At 38.7% G+C, this 23,052-nt stretch overlaps 2 protein-coding genes across 2 annotated transcripts in view; one reads left to right on the top strand and one right to left on the bottom strand.

Annotated features, from left to right (window-relative positions):
* Positions 1–6,432: 6,432 nt before the first annotated feature.
* The window catches only part of ZFX (zinc finger protein X-linked), a 39,858-nt gene continuing 23,238 nt past the window's right edge, over positions 6,433–23,052 (top strand). Inside the window, exons 1-2 of the mRNA NM_177490.2 lie at positions 6,433–6,498; positions 22,537–22,625. Coding sequence (NP_803456.2) covers positions 22,565–22,625 — 61 coding nt within the window. The 5' untranslated portion in view covers positions 6,433–6,498; positions 22,537–22,564. The remainder of the gene's footprint in view (positions 6,499–22,536; positions 22,626–23,052) is intronic.
* LOC104970594 (basic proline-rich protein-like) lies at positions 6,531–7,267 on the bottom strand. The gene is made up of 2 exons (XM_010822139.1): positions 6,936–7,267; positions 6,531–6,867 (listed from the first exon to the last, which is right to left on the bottom strand). The coding sequence occupies exons 1-2, from the start codon at positions 7,265–7,267 to the stop codon at positions 6,531–6,533; spliced, it is 669 nt and encodes a 222-aa protein (XP_010820441.1).

Below are 23,052 nucleotides of genomic sequence, written 5' to 3'. Positions count from 1 at the left end.
TGCCATCCAACCATCTTATCCTCTGTCGTCCCCTTCTGCTCCCACCTTCAATTTTTCCCAGCATCAGGGTCTTTTCAAATGAGTCAGTTGTTCGCATCAGGTGGCCAAAGTATTGGAGTTTCAGCTTCAGCATCAGTCCTTCCAATGAATATTCAGGACTGGTTTCCTTTAGGATGGACTGGTTGGATCTCCTTGCAGTCCTAGGGACTCTCAAGAGTCTTCTCCAACACCACAGTTCAAAAGCATCAATTCTTCGGCGTTCAGCCTTCTTCACAGTCCAACTCTCACATCCATACATGACTACTGGAAAAACCATATCTTTGACTAGACAGACCTTTGTTGGCAAAGTAATGTCTCTGCTTTTTAATATGCTGTCCAGGTTGGTCATAACTTTTCTTCCAAGGAGTAAGCGTCTTTTAATTTCATGGCTGCAGTCACCATCTGCAGTGATTTTGGAGCCCAAAAAATAGTCTCTCACTGATTCCATTGTTTCCGCATCTATTTCCCATGAAGTGATAGGACCAGAAGGCATGATCTTAGTTTTCTGAATGTTGAGTTTTAAGCCAACTTTTTCACTCTCCTCTTTCACTTTCATCAAGAGGCTCTTTAGTTCTTCTTCACTTTCTGCCATAAGGGTGGTGTCATCTGCATATCTGAGGTTATTGATATTTCTCCCAGCAATCTTGATTCCAGCTTGTGCTTCATCCAGCCCAGCATTTCTCATGATGTACTCTGCATATAAGTTAAATAAGCAGGGTGACAATATACAGCCTTGATGTACTCCTTTCCCAATTTGGAACCAGTCGGTTGTTCCATGTCCAGTTCTAATTATTGCTTCCTGGCCTGCATACAGATTTCTCAAGAGGTAGGTCAGGTGGTCTGGTATTCCCATCTCTTGAAGAATTTTCCACAGTTTCTGGTGATCCACACAGTCAAAGGCTTTGGTATAGTCAATAAAGCAGAAGTAGATGTTTTTCTGGAACTGTCTTGCTTTTTTGATGATCCAACAGATGTTGGCAATTTGATCTCTGGTTCCTCTTCCTTTTCTAAATCCACCTTGAACATCTGGAAGTTCACAGTTCATGTACTGTTGAAGCCTGGCTTGGAGAATTTTGAGCGTTGCTTTGCTAGCATGTGAGATGAGTGCAATTGTGCAGTAGTTTGAACATTCTTTGGCACTGCCTTTCTTTGGGATTGAAATGAAAATTGACCTTTTCCAGTCCTGTGGCCACTGCTGAGTTTTCCAAATTTGCTGGCATATTGCGTGCAGCACTTTCACAGCATCATCTTTTAGGATTTGAAATAGCTCAACTGGAATTCCATCACCTCCACTAGCTTTGTTCGTAGTGATGCTTCCTAAGGCCCACGTGACTTCACATTCCAGGATGTGTGGCTCTAGGTGAGTGATCACACCATCGTGATTATCTGGGTTGAGAAGATCTTTTTTATATAGTTCTTCTGTGTATTCTTGCTGCCTCTTCTTAATATCTTCTGTTAGTTCCATACCATTTCTGTCCTTTATTGTGCTCATCTTTGCATGAAATGTTCCCTTGTTATCTCTAGTTTTCTTGAAGAGATCTCCAGTCTTTCCCATTCTACTGTTTTCCTCTTTTTCTTTACATTAATCAATGAGGGAGGCTTTCTTATCTCTCCTTGCTATTCTTTGGAACTCTGCATTAACATGGTCCACTGGAGAAGGGATACTTCTATTAAAAGAATATTCCATTCATCAACTATTTTTTTTAACTTATAGTTCATACAGGGCTTCCCTAATAGCTTATTTGGTAAAGAATCTGCCTGCAATTCAGGAGACCCCAGTTTGATTCCTGGGTTGCAAAGATCTGTTGGAGAAGGGATGGGCTACCCACTCCAGTATTCTTGGGCTTCCCTTGTGGCTCAGCTGGTCAGGAGTCCACTTGCAATTTGGGAGACCTGGGTTCAATCCCTGGGTGGGGAAAATCTCCTGGAGAAGGGAAAGGCTACCCACTCCAGTATTCTGGCTATTTCAGTATAGTTTATACAGGATAAATACTTGATCTTTCCCTTTACTAGTTTTTAAAATAATGGTTGGTTCTCTGCACGGCTGTGTGCTAAGTTGTTTTAGTCGTGTCCGACTCTTTGCGACCCTATGGACTGTAGCCCACGAGGCTCCTCTAACCATGGGATTCTCCAGGCAAGAATACTGGAGTGGGCTGCCATGCTGTCCTCCAGGGGATCTTCCCAACCCAGGGATCAAACCCATGTCTCTTGCTTCTTCTGCATTGGCAGGTGTGTTCTTTACCACTAGTGCCACTTGGGAAGTCTGGTTGGTTCTCTAGTATTCTCCAAAGGTGATCATATTTTAGATGTCAGGATATAGTTCACATGCTATAAAATTCACTAGTCTCTAGTATATTCACAAAGTTGTGCAACCATCACCATTAGGTGATCATTTTTAAAAGCCTCAGTATAAACTGAGGGACATATTTGATGTATTTTGATCCAAAGCAATTATTCTTTTAACATTCAATTGTTTTTCATCTTTAGCCAGCTGGAGCCTCTTTAAAACTGGCTCCTGAGACCTTCTGACACTTTCTTTTTTTGCTTTCTTTTATGAGAAGATATCGCTGGTTCATCTTGTACTGTTCTGCTCCAGCCCAGGAATCAGTCATTTCTCCCAGAAACCCTGGTCCTGTAGTGGGAAATTATATATAGAGATCCCAGTCTGGGTGCCTGGGGTGCTCATTATTACTGGTTATTGTTTCTAGACCTCATATATTAATTTTTACCTCTTCATTGGAGCTAATCTGTTTGCTTTGTCCTGTGATTTATAATCCATGAGGTAGAATTTAGCTATTAGTAATTCTCAGGAATTAAACTGTCTTATTCAACTAATGATTTGTGTGAAAAATACTGTTTGAAAACCACCTAATTGTCAGTCAGTGTTTATTTTAAAATTATTTCCCTTGGGTAGGGTGGTTTAAAGATTCAGAGTAAAAATTCTTACTTGGCATTAATTATAGTCAGCTGAATTCCAACGTGACGCAACGTGTTCATATTAAGTATAACAAGTATCAAGTACCAGATAAATGATAAATTTTTATAGGGCATGCTTAGTTCAATAAAACTAGGTTCTTGCTACGGGAAAGTAAATGCTTTTTTAACCTTTGGGATATAATATAATGAATTACCACAACTTTATTCAAGAAGGTCTATATTTCTCATAAGCTAGTAATTTATTGTTTCTTATTTGGATTTCTGTCAGTGATGAGAAATGAAAAGCAACAGCTTCTTTTTTTCTTTTTTTTAACAGCTTCTTTTCTGAATAATCTTTTTCTGAAGAGATGATTGAAAGGCCTTGTATTATTCCTGGCTCAAGGACCCATAAACATGTCAGGGATTTTTAGTTAAGTTATTAAAACACTGTCAAAACCTTGAGTAGTTGCTTTTAACTATCTGATATACATTAACAGCCCTGAAGGAACAAATAAATTTTAGCACATAACCAAAATCCCTTTGACTGCTTTGAAACCATCTAGTTTGTATTCACAGCATATGCCTTTGAAATGTTCTGCTCTCAATCTCCCTAAATAAAATTTCACTTTATTGTGTGTTTATTTAAGTGAGAAAATGAAAGCACTTAAGAATGTTTGTATTCAGCCATACACAGGCTCCTTATTCTTAGTTCCCCAAGGGCAAGCACCATCTTTTTACTCCCTGTGTCCAGAATTCTCTAGGTCCCTAATACTAAAACAACAAAAAAAAGTATCAGTGCAAGAGAGGCTGTAGTAGGTCCCTTAAATGCAAGGTCTCAGGTGCTTAATCACTTAGTGCTTGATTATCAAATGCTTTCAGTGATTTTAGGTGTCTTCAGGGTCCTACTGTGAATATTTTCACAACCTGTAAATTGTGTTTTATACAATATGGAACAATCTCCTTTTTAAAAAATATATTTCTTTTTTTCGGCTGTGCTGGGTCTTAGTTGTGGCATGTGGGATCTAGTTCCCCGATCCTGGGCCCCCTGCATTGGGAGCATGGAGTCTTAGCCACTGGGCCAATATCGAACCATTGAACAATTTCTGATCTCTGCTGTTCATACTTCCTTTGCGACTTCACTTTTATAACATGAGAATTTTGTATTAAATGTAGTTCCAGTGAAATTTTTATCATATACTGTTTCTTACAGCTTTCCATAAATGGATTTGAAATACCTTTTTAAAAAACGCAAAAAAACAAAAGATTATAGCTGACCTCATCTGTACAATCATCCATAGACTAATCTTTGTTGGACTTCAATAATGGTTTGTTAAATATAATTAATAGGACTCGGCCATCCTTTCCTTGTTTCCCATCAAAGTTAACAGTCTTTTAAAAAATATATTTATTTTTGGTTGTGCTAGGTCTTAGTTGCAGGCATGTGGGATCTAGTTCCCTGACCAGGGATTGAACCCATTCCTCCACATCTGGAGCAGGGAGTCTTAGCCACTGGGACCACCAGGGAAGTCCCCTAACAGTCTTTAAAAGTGTCTGTACCTAAACTGCTTTTGGCTTTTTAAATTGAACAAACATCTTTTTTATGTTCCTTGACACTTTTTCCTCAAGTGCTAGTGGACTTAGAAGTATTGGAGGGTAATTATGGAAGAACTAGAACAAGAATATTGACATTAGGTTTTGTCCTATGTTGCTTAGTTACATGATTGATGAGACCCATTCTTGACATGTCATAGCATTAAAAGGAGGCCCTTGGAAAGTACCTATTAAATGCTGGTTACCAATATTTTGAAATCATATTAGTGTGGGTATACAAGCTATTTTTCACTTTTTTTTTAAACTTGAAAAAATATTAGTTTTATTTACCTTTCTGTGAATAGTCAGTATCTCAGCCCAGTGGAATTTTCTATAAATGATGACATGTCATCTATCATTTAATTGCTTGAAAAAAATCAAGCTTAAAGCCTTGAGAGGAAATTTACCATCAAGTACATTTTCAGAGAGTACTTCTTACTGTACCTTTGCTTTTCCTTTTTGAAAGCAACTTTATAGTTTTAAGAGGTCTGAAGGAAAGGACAAATTGCATTCTGGGAGTTTTAAAAAATCATCACGGGATACTAAAATAGAAGGCCTCTATATTTGAAGAGATTTCACACTAATATGCTGTTTGCTTTATAACTTTTGTGTTCTTTACTGTTTAGAAATATCTTTAACATTTAGTGAGCTGAACAAAGAAATAAAGCATATCAGATTCGAATTAATGTAAAGGCTACATTATTTAGCATTTAACTAGGAAGTTTTAAACATAGTTTGGGTTCACTATGAAAAAAGCATACCAATTTCAGTAGCGAAATTGCAAAATACACATTTTTGGAGTTGATAAATGTTTTATTTACTCAAATACATATTTTACTAAGTCTCTTTAAACTTTGAAAGGCTTAAGGACTTTGTAAAAAACACCCATATCGCCATTCTGCTGCTCCTTCTGTATTTATTAAAGAATGTGAAAAATTCTTTATGAAACAATCACACAAGACATATATTTCAGACTCCCCAACCGTAAAACACAGATATAGAGAAAATATACGTTACAAATTCCTGTTCGTTGCAATGTGCGAAACAAGTTTCAAAATGTAACACGTAACACTTTTTATTTTTTCTGCCGTAAACTAATCAATTAGGTTCTCTGAACGTTTATTAAAAAGAAAAAATTAAACGGTTGTTACGTGCTCTAGGATAACCCTTCTCCCCCTCCTTTTGGCCACACACCCATTTAGACTGGCAAGTCTATTTTCATTTTATTTCAAAGTTGCTTTTTTTGTTTTTTTTTAAGCGAAGGCAGGGGATAGTGGGGGTTGCTAAATTTATCTTCTTCTCCAGCCACAGGGATGAAGAAAACACATTTACTGCGGGCGGGGGTCTGAGGGCCTGCAAACAACTCAAGCAGGCGCCTGGGCCAGGACCGGCGCGGAGAGGCGGTAGGTCTCCGGGGAGGGCCCGGGGGCCGGCCGCGGCCCTCGGGAGATGGTGGGGGGCGGCCGGGCCGGTTGCGGGCCGCTTGCCTCGCCACGGGGTCGGCAGACCACGGCCCCGCGCGGGCTTTTACGGCCCAGACGGCGGCAGCGGCGCGTGTGTAGCGGCGGCGGCGGGCGGGAGCGCGGAGGAGGTGGAAAGAAGGGGGGCGCTGTCACGGAGACTGCGGCCGCCGGAGACCCCGCCGCAGCGAGGCCACTGGGCTCCCCGGTCGCGGAGCGTGAGCGCGCCGACCGGGGCGCCAGGGGGACACACCGGGCAAAGGAGGGGGCCTATCTATCCTTCCGCATTTTCCTGGGTCTCTCTCCCGGGCGGTGACGTGACGTGCTGACGGCGGGCCCGTGCCGGGGAGCTGGGCCGCTTTTTGTCAGCTCCGAACTCGGCCCCTCCTCCCTCCCTCCGCCCGCCCCACCAGCCGGAGCCCGGCCCAGTGCTCCAGAGAAAGGCCGGCCTGCAGCACCCGCCACCGTCGCCGACCGCCCGCACGCCCGTCCGGTGAGTTCCGGGCGCCGCCGCGGCCGTAGGGCCTAGCCTGCGCGCAGGGGCCTGGTCCCGGCCTGGTCGGCGGCCCGCGTGGCGCCCTTCCGCGCTAGGCCGGGCGGTGTGGCGCGCGGCGCCGAGCAGGCCCCAAGGAGGCCGCAGTTAGGCCCGGGGAGGAGCCCGGCTGCCTTGAGCGGCGGCGGAGGCGCGCTCCGCAAACGGGCGGGCGTTGGGGGAGGGTTGCCCGGTGGCCCTGGAGATGGCCGAGGGGCCCCGGGTCGGTGTCGCGGCCGGCCTGGGGCATCGCGCGGGGGTGAGGCCTGGCAAGGAGGCGAAGGCTGCAGGCGTGAGGTGAAGGCCGCAGGCCGGCCGGGCCGATTTTCGCTATGTAAATATCGACGGGGGGGGGGGAGGGACGGGGGACAAGATGGCGGCACCTCGGCGCTTGCTACTGGGGACGGTTGAGGGGGTTGCCGGGAGGGGGAGCCGCCATCTTGAAGGCGGCGTCTGAAGAGAAAATTCCGCTACAGCCCGTGAGGGGGGGTCGGAGAGCGGGCGGCGGCGGCTGCGGCTCCGGTGACGGGTCCCGGAGGCCCGGCACGGCAGCGTGTGCGTGCGGAGGGGGCGTGCTCGCTCCCCACAGCGGCCATTGCCCTCGCCGCCATGATGGGCGCTCGGGCTCCAGGCGCTCGGCGGCAGCGCCACCTTCCTGCCCTGCCTCCCGCAGCCCCGTGACTGGCTCCTGCTTCCGCTGTATTTTAACTGAGCTGCCGCAGGCGGCCATAGCTGGCGCCCGGGTGCCGGTGCCATCTCGTCCCTCAGGTCCCTTCCCCCGCGCTGGTAGTCATTTGAGGGTCGTCCGGACGGATGGCCGCCGAGGCATGTGGACTCATCACGCAAAAGAGACCCCAAGACATTTTTTAATTTTTACCACATCGAAGTCACACGTGACTGTTAGGGTGCCCTAGATGCAGTTGTTTTCCAACAATCACCGTCTTCTCGAGTAAAAAAATTAAGGAGTAAAAAAAAAAAATTGATAGGTAAGAAGTTCTTAACCACTTTTATGCTATAAGGGAAAAATGCAAATTGCACAGCACGCAAACGGAGGAATGAAAAATCTTACGGAGTCATTTGAATTTCATTAATTCGGCAACAGCTTTCTAGAAAAGATACATTTAAGCTCTTAGCGATCTGTTGGTAGCATTTTTTTTTTCCGCCAGGAGTAAGAAAAGGGCAGAAGCTTTATATTCTTACTAAAGGACAGCATAAAGTGATGCAGTGCTGTTCCTGTGCCTGGTATGGTATTCAGTTTCTCTATTTGATGTGAAAAACTCTACGGTGCAGTTCCACCTTGTAAGTAGTTTTGATTGCATACTTTACTCTCCCGTGAACTCGGAGCCCAGTGCCAGGTGGTGCTCCGAAAGAGTAAAAAGATTCTTGTAGTGCAGACGGCGACTCCAAGAAGTTCGTTGTTCAGAGGCAGATGAGGTGAGATGGACTGAGGTGGTGCGGGGAAGGTACAACCAGTTATTGGGGTTTCAGAGGAAAGCAAAGTTAGGTCACATTTTGAGGTTACTGAAGGATGGGTAGGACTTTGTTTGATGGGGGTGGGGAAAGGGCGTTTCAAGGGTGAACGCTTCCTACAGAAAACAGCGAGTGTGTATAATTTGGCTGGTGGGAGTGGTGGCTAAGGTAGATCGAGCTTGCTTTGCAGGTAGAGAGGCTTATACTTGATGGGAAGAGCCCAGAGAGCCCTCAAGTATCAAGAGTGATGACGCACCTGAGCCCGGCTTTATAGTCTCTTGGACCTTCCGGTGGCCTCAGAAGAGTTTCAAAGTTGAGATATGAGAGTAGCAAGTTAACCTTGAAAAGCAGTGTTTCACTACAGGAATGATTATCAAGAATGTTCGAAAGTAAAGCCAATTTTGCTACTTTTAAAAAATAATCTGTAAAAGATAACTGCTCCTTTTTCTTGTCCTAATTTCTCACTTCAAGTAACCTTTTGTTCAAGAGTTGCTATAATTTCTGTAATAAACCAATGGGGAGGGACTTCTAGCTTTTCATTTACCGTGGTTGAACATTACAGGATCAGTGCTGTGGGTTACTTTACCAAAAGGAGGAATGAACCTGTAAGTATCCCCATGGTAATTTTTAAAGAAGTCAGTTTTAATGATGATTAAAAAGGCAGCAGCCTTCAGATGGCTTTTTTGGAATCCCTATTTTTCTGCTTGTAAGAGGAACCACCTTTTTGATTAAGAGGGTAACTAAGGCTGTTCGCTAAACTAAGCCTTCTCATGTTTTGATTAATATTTGAACTGGTCTAGATGCACATTTTGGGAATGTGTCTCCTAGAATTTTATGATAACGTAAATTTATAGGTAGCATAAATATTTATTAGAAAGTTGTTTCACTTTTTCCATTTTTTTTTAAAGAGTCTGATGTTGATTGTAAAGGGCCATGGGTTAGAAACGTTTGAGACAGTGCGTTGTAGGAGGCTGACTCTTAAGCAAGATACTAGGGTGGGCTGTGGTTGTTGGGATGGTAAAGGTAAACGTAAACTTGAAAGAACCAGTTGCTTTGTATCTTGACAACTGGGAAATACATAGAACTCTAAAAGAATTGTTATTGCTGCACATGCAGTGCAGCAGCAGTGGATGTTCCAGTACAGCAAGAGTGGATGAATAAGATTCAGAGTTAGACTCAAGTTGTATAGTTAAGAGGACAGACATCTATGGTTTAAAACTGGTGGAACACTGGCCATCTTGGATAAACGAGGTGTTGATTTTCAATTTGTGTATCTTTCAGATAGATGCAAGTTTGCCTTTTTTAAAAAGCATGCGCATAATGCATTGAAGAAAAACTTTTCTTTCGCATTGCTGTTTGTAAATGCTTCTTTTCTAAACCCATCTAGACTTTTATTGCCACTGATGTCCTTGTTTATATCATTTGTGTTTGTGTACACTGGCAATTCCAGACTTTTCTTTTTTACTTTTTAACTCCTAAACCTGTCCTTTAAACCACTCAGCCTCAGCAGAGATTACCTAATCGTTTACTTAGGCCAGAAAGATAGACGACTATCAGATATAAGCAATTGAATTTCCTTCCTGCCACTTCAAGCTCTTCCTTTGTCTCTCCCTAAGCTGTCCTCCTGTTCTTCGCTTGCAGGAAGAATTGGCCTCCTTCAGGCCCAGACGCTCTGCCTGTGGGATCCACTGGTCCCAAAGGATGGAGCTCTCTGTCAGTGTGGTTCTGCCACTTGCATCATTGCCTTCTAACTGCTGGTGCCTTTCCCTGTCCTTAAAAACATTCCTGGGTTTGCTCATCTTAAAAAAACTTCAGCTGTTTTTCCTTTCACCAGCACGTTTATTTCTGTTCATCCCACTTTTCTAGATCCGATACTTCCCAAATTGGGAAACTTTCCCACAGCATGTCAGCAGGTGTATCTCGTAAAAGTGTTCTGTGTTTCAGAAACTCCGTGCTTCTCTGTCTTTTGGCATGGGATTTTCCTCCAGGTCAGTCATCTATGCTGTTTTCTTGAATCTTCTCCCGTGGTTTTGGTGCCATTTACGATGCCCACCCTCTTTTCTAGTTTCTCATCTAGCATTTCCAGTTGCCTATTAACCACCTCTATTCAGGTGTCTAACATGGCCGAAACCAAATTTATCTGGAACATAGTAGATGCCCAGTACTGTTTATTTGGGGGGAAATTGCTCTTTAAACCCAGAGCCCCTAAAATAACTCCTGCTTCTAGCTTGTTTTCTTTCTTTTATGGCACTATCATTTTTCCAGGTTTATTCTTCTGTCTCATATAGCAGTGTCGGTATGTTTTAATTTAGCATTTAACCTATTCTGTTTTAGCTGTGTATTTATATTTTTGTTATCTTTCCTAAACCTGTAGAGACAGGTTCTCATTTATCCTTGTCCCAGAGCATCACCTGGCACATAGTAAAGACAGTTACCTAAAAACAATTATCTCAATTATTGGGTGCAGAGAATTGTATGTAGTTGGATAGTTTTCAACTATTAAAGTATCTGTCTAGTCACCGTGTTCTTTGACCAAGGGGTGTATGTAGTAAGACATACCACATAAGCTGAGTAACCCCCACTGCTTAAACTTGGGGTTAATATAGCCAGTCTCCTCTTATTCCTGTCAAATTATTTTCCAAAGAACTTTTTTTTTTTATAAAATCCAGGAATCTTGTAACTATAATTTACTCAAAGGGAGGTACATTTTGAGGAAGCTACACGATCTTGAAAATACAACCATTAGGATTGAAAAAATATTTAAAATTTTAAAATTATGAAATATCTCCGAATTGCTAAAAAACAAGTGTCGCTCAGATTTAACAGATCTTAAATATCTTACACTTATTTGTTTCATAACTTGCTCTGTGTTTAAAGAAAACATCACAGATTATAAAGAGTGCCTCCCTGTCCCGTTCCTGTCTTTTCTTTGCCAGAAATAACCACTGTCTTAATCCGTATGTACCAGAAACAATATCAAGTACTGCTTTGTGTGTTTTAACTTTACATATATGGTATCGTACTGTGTTTATCATTTTACATATGTTTTTTCACTTAGTAAAGTGTTTTTTGAGATTTTTTTTATGCTTGTATGTGAATCCGGTTTAGCGATTCTCAGAGTGCTCCAGGAATTCCCAGGGATCCTTGAGATTCTTCCAGCCTCATTCTTTTGTGCACTGCACAAGTACTGTACAAAGGCGCCACGAAACATGATGTCATGATAGATGGAACACAGACGCAGTTATGGGAATCCAGCTGTCCTCTATTAAGCCTGTCTTTGAAGAGATTTGCAGAAATGTAAAACAGTGCTACTCTTTTCACAATTTTTTTGTTTTGAAAAATAGTTATTTAAAAATCAGTGTTCATGTTTACATACAGTGGGTTGATTTTCTATGAACTAATAAATCTTTTTAAGATGTCTCGGATTTAATTTTTAACATAAACATGTCTAGATAGAACCCACATAAACAAAAACTCTTTGAGGTCTTCAATTTTTAAGAGTGTAAAGAAAAAAAAAAAGTGTAAAGAGGTCCTGAGTCCAAGAAATTTGAAAACCACTGATCTACCTCATTCATTTTACTTATATTTTAATGTGTAAATATACTGCAGTTTATTTATCTGTTCGTAGGGAGGGGCCCTTAGATTGTTAGCAGTTTTCTGCAATTTCAAACAACGTGGCCCTGAGCATCCTAATAGGGGGTTCTTCTCTCTTGAGATTGTAGAAGTCGAGTGGCTACGTTCAAGAGTCAGTGCATTTGTCAGTTTTATTGGGAATTGTCGACTTGTGCTCCATTTGACATCCCCACCAACTGTATATGAGCCTCTATTTCTCCAGACCACTGCCAAAAGATTAGACTTTGCAGTTTTCTCCAGTCTTTGGGTAAAAATGGTATCTCATTGCTGTTTTCATTTTGCATTTCTTAGATTACTCATGTTGTTGAACTTTTTTTCCCATGTATTTATTGGCTGTATGAATTTTCTGTGACTTACTTGTGCCTAACCTTGGTCCATTTTTTATTGGATTGTTGCCTTTTCCTCATTGGTTTATGGTTATTCTTTTTATATTCTGAATATTAATGATGTGTAGTTTTACACACTGAAAATACCATTTTCTAGCCTGTGGCTAATCTTTTAGTTTTGTTTGTGGAATGTTTTTTGTGTGGGACTTCTTGATGTGAAAGTAGTCAGTTTTCTCAGTTTTTTTTTTTTTTTTTAAATACATGTCTTATGTTTTCTCATATCAGCAAGAAATTATTCCCTTGCCCCAAGGTCATAAATGATATTGTACTTTTTTCATATTTAGGTCATTGATTCATCTGGAATTTTTTCCCTATTGTGTGATGTAGGGGTCTAATTTTATCTTTTTAATATGAATTTGCTGAGTAGTTTGGCCTTCCTCCTCACTAATTTGTAACACTACTCTTGAAGTTTATCGTGTACTCATATATATATCTGTTTCTACTTTTTTCTGATTTCATTGGTCTGTTTGACTATAATACCTTTACCACTCTGATTTAACAATGATAGCTTTATAATTAAATCTTTTTTAATATAAATTTATTTTAATTGGAGGTTAATTACAATATTGTATTGGTTTCGCCATACATCAACATGAATCTGCCACAGGTATACACATGTTCCCCATCCCGAACCCCTCTCCCTCCTCCCTAATTAAATCTTAATAAGTGTTCTTTTTCAGAGTTTTAAAGCTGTTTTCCTTCCTTTATTTTCGGGTCAGTTTGTTGGTTTGTATGAAAAACTATTGGATTTCTATTGTATTTTCATCAAATTTACAGAATAATACATAGATAAATACAGATATATGCTAAATAGTGGAGCTGGGATTTGAGTCTTGGTTGTATTCTACTGCTTTTCATAAAGCTCTTGCACAGCTTTTATTAGATTTTTTGCTAGAAAAAATTTGTATAATTTTTGTTATTGTGAATATTTTTTAGATATTGTTTCTATTTATTGCTGATATATAGGGAGTACTATGGACTTAATGTATTGATAGTGTAACCTTGTTGAACTTGCATATTACTATATTTCATAGATTCTGAAGTACATTCCCCCCCCTCCATTACATCTTACATCTCTCCCCCTCAGAGAGTCACATAGATCTTCAGTTGATAGTGTTCTTTAATCATGGTTGTCCATGTCTTGATGTTATCGTCTTTATATGCATCACTTAAATGAGTATGTGGATTGTTGTTTTGTAATTTCTTGCTCAGCAATACAACTGAAGGCAGAAGGAATTGTGAAGTGAGTGTCTTTACCTGAAAGAAAATCCCATAGATAATAATGGAATATTTTGCGAAATGCTGTATCACCAATACTCTTGTTGGTAGAGGAAAGTATTGTTAGAAAAAATTGAAGAGCTTTAAGTAGAAGAGCATTCCAGAGTAGGACCCTGAATGTGAAGTTTTAGGAGTACTCCTCTATCAATTTCTTTTGCTTCTATTTTTTTCTTCTGTATATGCACAGGCTATGATGGAAATACATCTAAATCAGTCTAAAAGAATTGTCTTGATAAGTCTAAAATGAAATTTCTAGATGTTAAAGTGTAGTATCAGTTTAATTGACAGTGTATTTTCCTTAGTTGTAGGTAGAACAAGGATGCATCTTAAAACAGGTGGTATTTTTGGATTCACTGAAATGTGGGAGTTTATAATTCGTTTGTATTTTCTAAATACATAAGTGTACGTGAATAAAGATGTTTCATTTCTTCTTTTGATTCCTTTTTGCCTCTTTGTTTTTTGTTTTCTTTTTCTTCTACTTCATTGACTAATGCCTCTAGCACAGACTTGTATGAAAACATTGATAACAGGCATTGTTGTCTAGGTACTTTAATGTTTAATGGAGTGCTTCTAATATTTTATCATTAAAAATGATATTTTGGTGGGGTTTTTTTTTTTTTGGAGGGGGGATATATTGAGTATTTCTTCCTGAAACAAGTTGTGTTTAATAGAGATGATCTGTTTCTAGAAAGTTAGAATTCATCTGTGAAATTGTCTTTGCCTGGTGTCTTTTTTTTTCTGAATTGTTTTTTGATTAATAGTTTTTTTCATGATAAGTCTTTTGGTTTTTCTTGAGTTTTCTTTATACAAAATAAAGTATTCTAGAAAGATATAACATTTCAAATATATTGGTATAAAATATATAGTCTTCTCTAATGACTTTAAAATGTCTAACTTCATTAATTTGTTCCTTTTTTGTACTGCCAATAACTTGCCTATATTAAATACTGCCAATAACTTGACTATATTAAGGCTTTTAAAATAGTTCTTTTTATTGACCCTTTTTGTTTCTGCTCATATGGTTAATATTTCTATCTTATTTGCATCTATTCTGACATTTTAAAAGTTTAATTTGAAGTTTAGCTCATTAGTTTTTAATCTCTACTGTTAAATGCCTTTAAAACTATAAAATTTATTCTGAACTGTAACTGGATACTGTGAATTTGATATGAATTGATTTTTTGTTATTTCTAAATGTATTGTGATTTTTATAATTTTCCTATTGCCCATTGAATTACTGAGACTTTCAAATTTATGGGAATTTTTTTGGGGGGTGTTATTATCTCTGTGACATTTATTTCTGTTTTTACTACTTTATAGTTGGGGGACATTGATTAATACACAAAAATTAATTGTATTTCTCTATACTAACAACAAACAATTTGAAAATCAGATTTAAAAGCCAGTACAGTTGATTGATTGTTTGATATTTTTGTTTTAAAAGCCAGTAGTACAATTTATAATAATATCACAAAGCATTCAATACCTTCAAATAAACCCAGCACAGCTTACTAAGACCTTTAGTTAAAAAGCATTACTGAGAGGAAATGAAAGACGAGCTAATAAATGTAGAGAGACACAATGTTCATGGATCATAAGTGTCCATATTATAAATATGTCAATTTTGACATACAGATTCAATGAAGTCCCAATCAAAACCCTAAAAGGTTTTTTTTTTTTTTTTTTAATAGACCATATCAGATTTATATGGAAATGAAAAGGGCCTGGAATAGCAAAGCCAGTCTTGAAAAAAAAAGTTGGAAAACTTACACTACCATATATCAAAGCTTATTATAAAGTTATAATGATTAATATAGTGGGTGCAAGGCCGAATTGGTCAGTGGAACAGAATAGTCTGAAAGTAGACCTACATATATAAGGTCAGTTGATTTACAACAAAAGTGTGTTGGAATTTTAACTGAATGTAGTAATCAAAGAGAATTAATATTACTGATCCAATATATTGAAGAGCAAGATTGATTTTTCTTTGTATTTGTATTTTTTTAAAAAATCCTTTAGTAGAGTTTTCAGTTATTCTTATCAGTGCTATTTTACATTTTTAACTATGGCATAAACAAGCTTTTGTCTTAAAAAAGAAAAACCTTTGCCTTCAAGTATATTAATTTTGTATCAGCACACTTCATGAATTCATTCTGAAATTAAGATTTTAGTTGATTCTCTTGAATTTCCTCGGTAAGTCATATGTAAATAAATATAATTTCTTTCAAATAATAATTATATCTTGCATTTCATTATCTTACTGCTATGGCTATCAGTTCCCATACAATCTTAAGTAATATAGTGGGCATCCTTGTCTTAAGTTTGACTTGAGAAGAAATACTTCTAGTGTTTCATCTAAGTTTTAATATATTTCTTTTTGTTATAAAGTGATACTGATATCAGTCTCCTATCTAAAAATACATATTGTAACATGAACTAGTTTTTGATTTGCGTGTACTTGTGTGTTTTTTTAAACAACTTTATTGAGAGAAAGCTGTTACAAAATACACCCTTCAAAACTGTACACTTCAGTGAATTTTTTGTAGATTGAGTTGTCCTCCTATCACCTGTAATTTTAGAACATTTTTATCACCTCAGAAAGCCTGTACCCAGTTAGCAATCAGTTTCCACCCCCTGCCCCTGCCAGTCTACTTTCTGTCTGTATGGATTTGCCTTTTCTTCCCATTTCATGTTAGTGGAATCCTGTTGTTGTCTTCCTGTTCTTCCTTTTTCTCTTCACCACCTCCTTCTTCATAGTAAGAACACTTAACATATGATCTACCCTTTTAGGAAATTTTAAGTGTACACTACAGTATTGTTAGCTATAGACACTATGCCATATAGAGGATTTGCAGAACTCTCTATCCTTTACCATTATCTCTCCAACATCTCCTCCATTTAACCCCGGGGAACCACCATTCTACTCTCTGCTTCTCTGAGTCTGACTGATGGGATTTTGAGACTGAATACTATCCCACTGTATTTATATATTACATTTTCTTTATCCATTCATCTGTTAGTGGACGTTTAGGTATTAATATTTTGGCAACTCTTAATCTGAACATGAATAGGGGCTTTGGAAAAATAAGATTTTAGGAAGACTTGTCATTTTTAGGTCTAATTTTTTTTTCCCGTTTAAAAGCTTTTTTTAAAGAAAAAATTTTTAATTGAAGTATAGTTAATAGGCAGTGTTGTGTTAGTTTTAGGACAAAATTTTAATAGATTTTGAAAGTTTGAACTCTTAGACTTTAACCAAAAAACCTTGAAATGACTGATTGGCACAAATGGTTTTATGGGAAAAATTATAATCTGTAACAACTTGGCATTAAATTTTTGAGCAAAATGTACAGAATTCTGAGTAGGACAGGACAAGGAAGGACAGGCTCTGACATTTACAACAGGAAGCATTTTTTTTTCCTCTTAACACAGAGGGTGGCAAGGTTGTTTAGAATATTCTGTTAGTGGAATTTGAATTAAACCTTTTAGCTTAATATTACTTATATATATTTTTACTTATTTTTTGAGTGTTTGATCTGTCAGGTGTTGATAAAAGTTGTAAGTTTTTACTACTATTGATTTTTTTGGTTCCGTTTCTATCTCATAGTTTTCTTTCTTTTTCCTTTTACATATTTCCATGCTGTTTTATTTGACACATACAAATTAATAATGACTTGAAGGTAGACTAGAGAACACACATTTATTTTTACTTTCTTTTGAAATCACATTGAGGAAGAAGTATACAAATTCAAAGAAAAAAGAAAACCTGAGGGATATGCCACTTGTAGTCCAGAATATGATGAATTTCTGGTTGCATAAAGCAATTGGGAATCAATGACAAGGCCCTAGAGAGCTTAGCTTAATGAAATGTATCCCTATTTGAAAAACTGGAAGGACCGTCCCCAAATTGTCATTTTGTGTTATCCCCAGTGTCAGAAGTGGGGACATCCTAGGAAAAAGAGCAAGCCATGGGCACAACCAGATAATTAAAGTTATGGAAAGCCAAGCCATTTACTTATCCGTATAGATGTCTCTAGTAGTTGTCCTTCTGAGCTAATGCCAGAAATTTGGCTTTTTGAATTGCAAATTCATCCATAGGAAATTCCAATGTGAGTATTGTGGGGAGAAAGCTAAAAGGGCAGTGCTTTAGGTAGCTTATAGCTATCCTGAGGATATTGGACCTCCAGTACCTGCGTTATGGGATACTCATCCACCATAAAGGAAAGTCTGGCTAATTACATGGTTCCTTTCTCTCCCTTGGCCTTATTCTGGACAGGACTCCTTTGGTCAGAACTTGGGTTCATTGCTAGGCAACCAGGGATTCTCACTTGGGCTGAGAAAATACAGAATATAGCCCAGCTATCAGAATGTAGTCTAGACCCTCATCCACAAATATACGTGGAGAACCTGTAAGAACAATGCTTTTGAGGAATACCATTTGTCTGAAAGAGAGGCACCAAATTCAACGTATTGAATAATGAAACAGCAGAGGGAACAGTTTAATATAGAGTACAGAATAAATTCTCAGAGATATTTGAGAAGATGCAGTATCCACTGAAAAAAGGTTACTGTGAAAAAGAAAACTAAGTTTATTTTGAAATTAAAACTTTTTAAAAAAGCTTTTTGGCCATGTTACTTGGCGTGCTGAATATTAGTTCCCTGACCAGGAATCGAACTCATGCCCCCTGCATTGAAAGCACAGAGTCCTAGCCTCTGGACCGCCAGAGAAGTCCCAAAACATATTTTAAGTAAAAATCAGTGGATGGGGTGAAGATCAAATAGCTAGTTTAGAAGAAAGGGTTTAAGGATTCTGAGAATGTAATAGAAAAGGATAGAAAATACAGGAGAAAAGGTTAAAGCAATGTGGAGGCTAGATTTAGGAGTTCTAGCATTCTGTAATAGAAATTCTAATAAGAATGAACAGAGAAAATGGAAGAAGTGTAGAAACAGAAGAAAATTTCTTCAATTCAAAAAGGGCTCAAACTTTTGATTGGAAGATTGCCACTGGGTTCTGGAGGAAGCCCACCAGAGCTTGTTAGAGTGGTAGCGATGAAAATAAAGGGAACATGATGAATTTAAGACTGGCTGGCTGTGAGACAAATTTAAGGGCTGAATTGGTGAGAGAAGTGAAATAGCATTCCAGATTTGAAAGTTAGATATCTGAAGAAATGATAGCTACATATCCCACATTGAAAAATATGGGAAAGAATTGGTAAAGAAATGTAGCTTAAGAGAGAACATATTAGGCTTTAAATGTAAATTTTAAGCAGTTTCATTTTCTTTTTAAGAAAAATTCTGTTACAGACGGGTCTGCTTTTGTTTGTGTTTCCTGTGACTTGAGCGGTTGCATCTAATATGTATAATACAGTTTGAGTCTCTGAGCATGTCTTAGGGAGAGGAACTAGAGTTATATCATGAAATTAAAAGGCACTGAGTTTTTGGAAGACCAGAAGCAGACAAGTGATTCTTGTATGCTTATGACAAAAAGCAGAGGGAATACATAAGTACCCTGTTAATCTGCCTGAGAGGAAGACTGTGAAAGTGTCTAGGTATCACAAGATATAAAACAAATAAATTATATTCTTTATCCCTAATTTAAGACATAAAATGCCACCGCTATACTTATTAACTTGGCATGGTATTTTTATTGCTTTATTTTAAAGGATGGAAGAAAGTTATTTGAATTTCCTGAGTTTAGCTCAATCCATTATTTCTCTTAAAATGGTATGTTTTTCTGCTGTGAATTCTTGCATAGCATTTTTAAGATCATGCATCCAGGAAGGGAATATTTTACTGAGCTTAAGGTGACAGTGGGGTCCTGGAATTATTTTGAGGGCATTTGATAGACTAAAACTATGTGTTCACCCAAATCGTTGGGTTCTTGGTTCTCTGAACCATTCTGCTGATTTGTCTTCAGATTCAGCTGGTCCCTGGACATGGTTCTTGCAGCAAAAGTAGGGGCACTTTCAGTTACATTATCAGTGTGCGCCCCCTACCACCCCGACTTTGTCACAATCCATAGAGGTGTCCTAGTCCCATTCTAAGAACATTGGTTTCAGTCTGATGATCAGAGACGTTTCTAACCCAGAGGGGTTACAAAGTACAGTAACCTCTGCCTGGAAGTTCAAAACATGTTTTTTTCCTGATTTGAGTTTTTATAATGACAAAATAGAAGGAAAAATAACCAGTCAAAACTGTTGAACAGTTACTGCTTACCTGAGTCAAAATAAGGTGAGCGGACAGACACCCTCCATTTGGACCAGAGTATCTGAGGAAATGGATATGATGTGAAATATAGAGAATAATAGCAAATAAGTTTAATATGGTAACTTGGGTTAATATTTTAGAGCACCCTGAGTTTTGGGGAACTGCTGGAGCTTTCTGAGCAGGGAGTGCCTTGAACAAAACAGTACTTCTGAAAATTAGTCTGCCCACAGATCGCAGGAATGCCCTGGCAGTTGGCACCAGCCCTTACTTGGAGGTTCCTGGTCATTTGTTGTGGGAGTGGCAGAAAGTGAAAGGCCAGTTGAGAGGCTATTTTTGTCCCTTGGGGATCAGGAAATGTGAAACCGAGAGTGAAGGGTGACACTAGAAATAAAAAGGGACAGATTCCAGGGAACCTGTGGAGAAGGAAGGGACACAGTATGACAACCTGGTGGAATATAAGCAGGGAAGAAGGAAAAGGCCTTAGTGGTCATATCGGGAGAAAGCAGGATTTTCTCCTGATGAAAATCTTCAGCAGACAGCCTGGTGGAAGTGTTAGGAACTACCCTGAGTATTGGATTTGGGGAATTATCTTTGTGTAAATCGTAATTGAAACTCTGGAATAAAGAGAAAGAAGAGAATAGGGCTAAGTGTCCTATCCTGGGCATGACTGAAGTAAGGGGAGAGGGCCAGCAGAGTAGACAGAAGCTGGGAAGATAGGGAGAGACAAGAGTGTCACTTAAACTGAGGAAGGAGAGAATGAGGGGATTAGCTGTCAAACACTTTAATAGAAAAGCTGAGAAAAGGGGTTACTGTGCAGATGGAAAATTCTTAGAGCTGATGGGTTTGGGTTTATGTAGGGAAATTGGGGAGAGGAACCTTAATACCTTAAGGAACCCTATTTATTACCTTCTAAATTGGCTTAGTTTCATGTTTTAAGACTATGTCATTATGCTTAGAAAATTAGCTTACATTTATAATTTTGTAGTTACATTTTTAAAACGGGAGAATGGACTATGGCCAGAGGTGATTTTGTTGGGGAGAGAGCAGTGACAATTTATTCAGAGCATTTATGTTTTACTTTTTTTTTCTTTTTTACATTTTTTTATAGTTGAAATATTTTTGTTTTTGGTCCGTTTAATTTGAACAACTTCAAATAAATAGCATGAAACATTCACTTTCCTGAAAATGGATAGAATACATCTCAGAATTGACAAACTGAAAATCTGTTTATTAATGTTACTTGAGTTTCTCATGGATATTTCATTAAGGATTATATATGTGTATATAAATGCAAGTTTAGCATCTGAAAATAATCATAATTTACAGCAAACAAGTACAGTCAGAAAAAGGGAAAAAGGATAAAATGCTGTAGAAATTCAGAGGAGGGGGGATATTATTTTCATCTTTTTCTTTTTTGGGTGTGGGGAAGGGGGTTTGGGGGAAGGTGTTCCTGGTAGAAGAAATTCTGAGCCAAGTATAGAATTTGGATCTTATGTGCATATTGAGCATTTTTGTTTGGTTGAAGTGTGTGAATGTGGTGTTCGGGGATGTTGCTTGAAGGAGAGAGACTTAGGAAGGTAATGAGAAAAAGATAATTTGCAACTGGCACTTAGAATATGGCAGAAGTTTCATCTTTATTTGAAGGAAACAGGGAGCCATTAAACATTTTTTGAACAGAGGCCTGATATCACCTAGCTGATGCTTTAAAAAAAATGACTCTTGTTTCTGTTGTTTGAAATTTTAGCAAGCTCCTGTGGCACTTTTATCATCAGCAAAAGATGATAAAAGTAAAAGAAAGATGTGTTTAATACTACCATTTAGGTTGGATTAGAAAGTGAGAAAGTAGAGATAAGGAAACCAGTGAGGGAGGAAGTTTATGTAATACTTGTAACATGAGTAAGCCCTAATCCCTGATGTCTGCTCTTTTGAAGCAGTGATTAGTATTAAGTAGTATATTATTTGATTGGTTAATTTTTTTGTTGTAAATTTTTGGCTTAAGTAGAAAAGGGAGCATTAAGGTCATTGGGGTGGCTTGCAAAACTCAAGGCAGACTGTAGCTGGACCTCAGAAAGATCTAGAACCAGGAGCTAAAAAGCTATAATTGGTAAGCTTCCCTTCCCTGCTCCCTTTTCTCTATTTCTCAAGGTATTCACTGGATTCTTTTTGTTTTTTATTTGTAAACTTTTATCTCACTAGTCTAAGCTGAAGTTGGTAAATAGTCTTCCTCACCTCCTATGTTCCAGCCATGAGGAGAGGAGAGAGAGAATGATAGACTGAGTGACTTTTGCTCATGGTTCAATTCTAGGGATAGGACTTTGATTTTATTGTGCTCAAAGATGAACTTATTTGTACTGTTTTATAGTTAGTGCCAATCAGCTATGGCCAGGAGAGTATAAATTCACTGTGGGAATTTACTTCTCTAGACTGGAGGGTTAGTTAGGTCATTTTAAGTTAGGCAGAGATCCTAAAGGGTGTTTGCTACACACACTTTGAATTTTTAACTGTTGTTTAATGTATTGGTTGGAAGATAGCAGACTGCGTTAAATTTAGAGAAGCAGTAAGAAAATTGTGCAGGAATTTCCTCTCAGTAAGCTACAGATTGAGTCTTAATAAAGCCAGTTGACCTTGTGTGAGTGAGGAATATTACAGACTGAGAGGAGACAAGAGTGCTGGGATGCTGGGAATGTTCTCTATCTTGATCTGGGTAGAATAGTGATTACCCAGATTTATGCATGTGTCAGAACATCAGGATGTTTGCTGTATGTATGATGTATGTAAGTAGTATCTCAGAAAGTCTAGGCAAAGTTGATTTTTTGATTTATCTACCTTTGCTTGTCATATAGATGCCTATATATCATTATGGTTTTGGCAATTTAATTTTAACTTTTTTATTTCACCTAGATACATTTTTGATAGATATTCATTTGTCACATAATTTTGAGTGTTTCAGAAGTGTAAATATTATATGATATTTTTAATACATGATATAAAACACCTAATGCTTGGTTTACTTTCTCCCCTAATTTAGGAGCTGTGACTGATGAAAATTAAAGGCCATGGATGAAGATGGACTTGAATTACAACCACAAGAACCAAACTCATTTTTTGATACAACAGGTATAACTATTTGGATTGTTCCGCTTCCCAACTACCAGATTTGGAGTTGGTTGTCAGATGGACAAATTGCTAGATGCTCTCATTGATATTCACATTTAGGTATCTTATTATCCTGTCAAACCTACAGATGTTGAAGTGAGTGCATTATTATTTCCCTGCCTAAAAATATGGCTCCCTCTTAACCATCACTCATATTCTTGTCAGTAACAGCATGGAGAAGGCAATGGCACCCCACTCCAGTACTCTTGCCTGGAAAATCCCATGGACGGAGGGCCTGGTAGGCTGTAGTCCTTGGGGTCGCTAAGAGTTGGACACGACTGAGCGACTTCACTTTCACTTTTCACTTTCACACATTGGAGAAGGCAATGGCAACCCGCTCCAGTGTTCTTGCCTGGAGAATCCCAGGGACGGGGGAGCCTGGTGGGCT

This window comes from Bos taurus, chromosome X, assembly GCF_002263795.3.
Source record: "Bos taurus isolate L1 Dominette 01449 registration number 42190680 breed Hereford chromosome X, ARS-UCD2.0, whole genome shotgun sequence".
Taxonomy (NCBI): Eukaryota; Metazoa; Chordata; class Mammalia; order Artiodactyla; family Bovidae; genus Bos; species Bos taurus.
The sequence above is the reverse complement of the archived record's forward strand: the minus strand, read 5'-3'. Positions and strand labels throughout refer to the sequence as shown.

What these genes read in the sequence shown, in the direction of transcription:
- LOC104970594 (XM_010822139.1), bottom strand. Translation starts at nt 7,267, where the DNA reads ATGGCCGCCTGCGGCAGCTCAGTTAAAATACAGCGGAAGCAGGAGCCA. An exon ending in AACCCCCTCAACCGTCCCCA is followed by an intron (nt 6,868 to 6,935) that starts GTAGCAAGCGCC and finishes ATATTTACATAG; the next exon opens with CGAAAATCGGCCCGGCCGGC.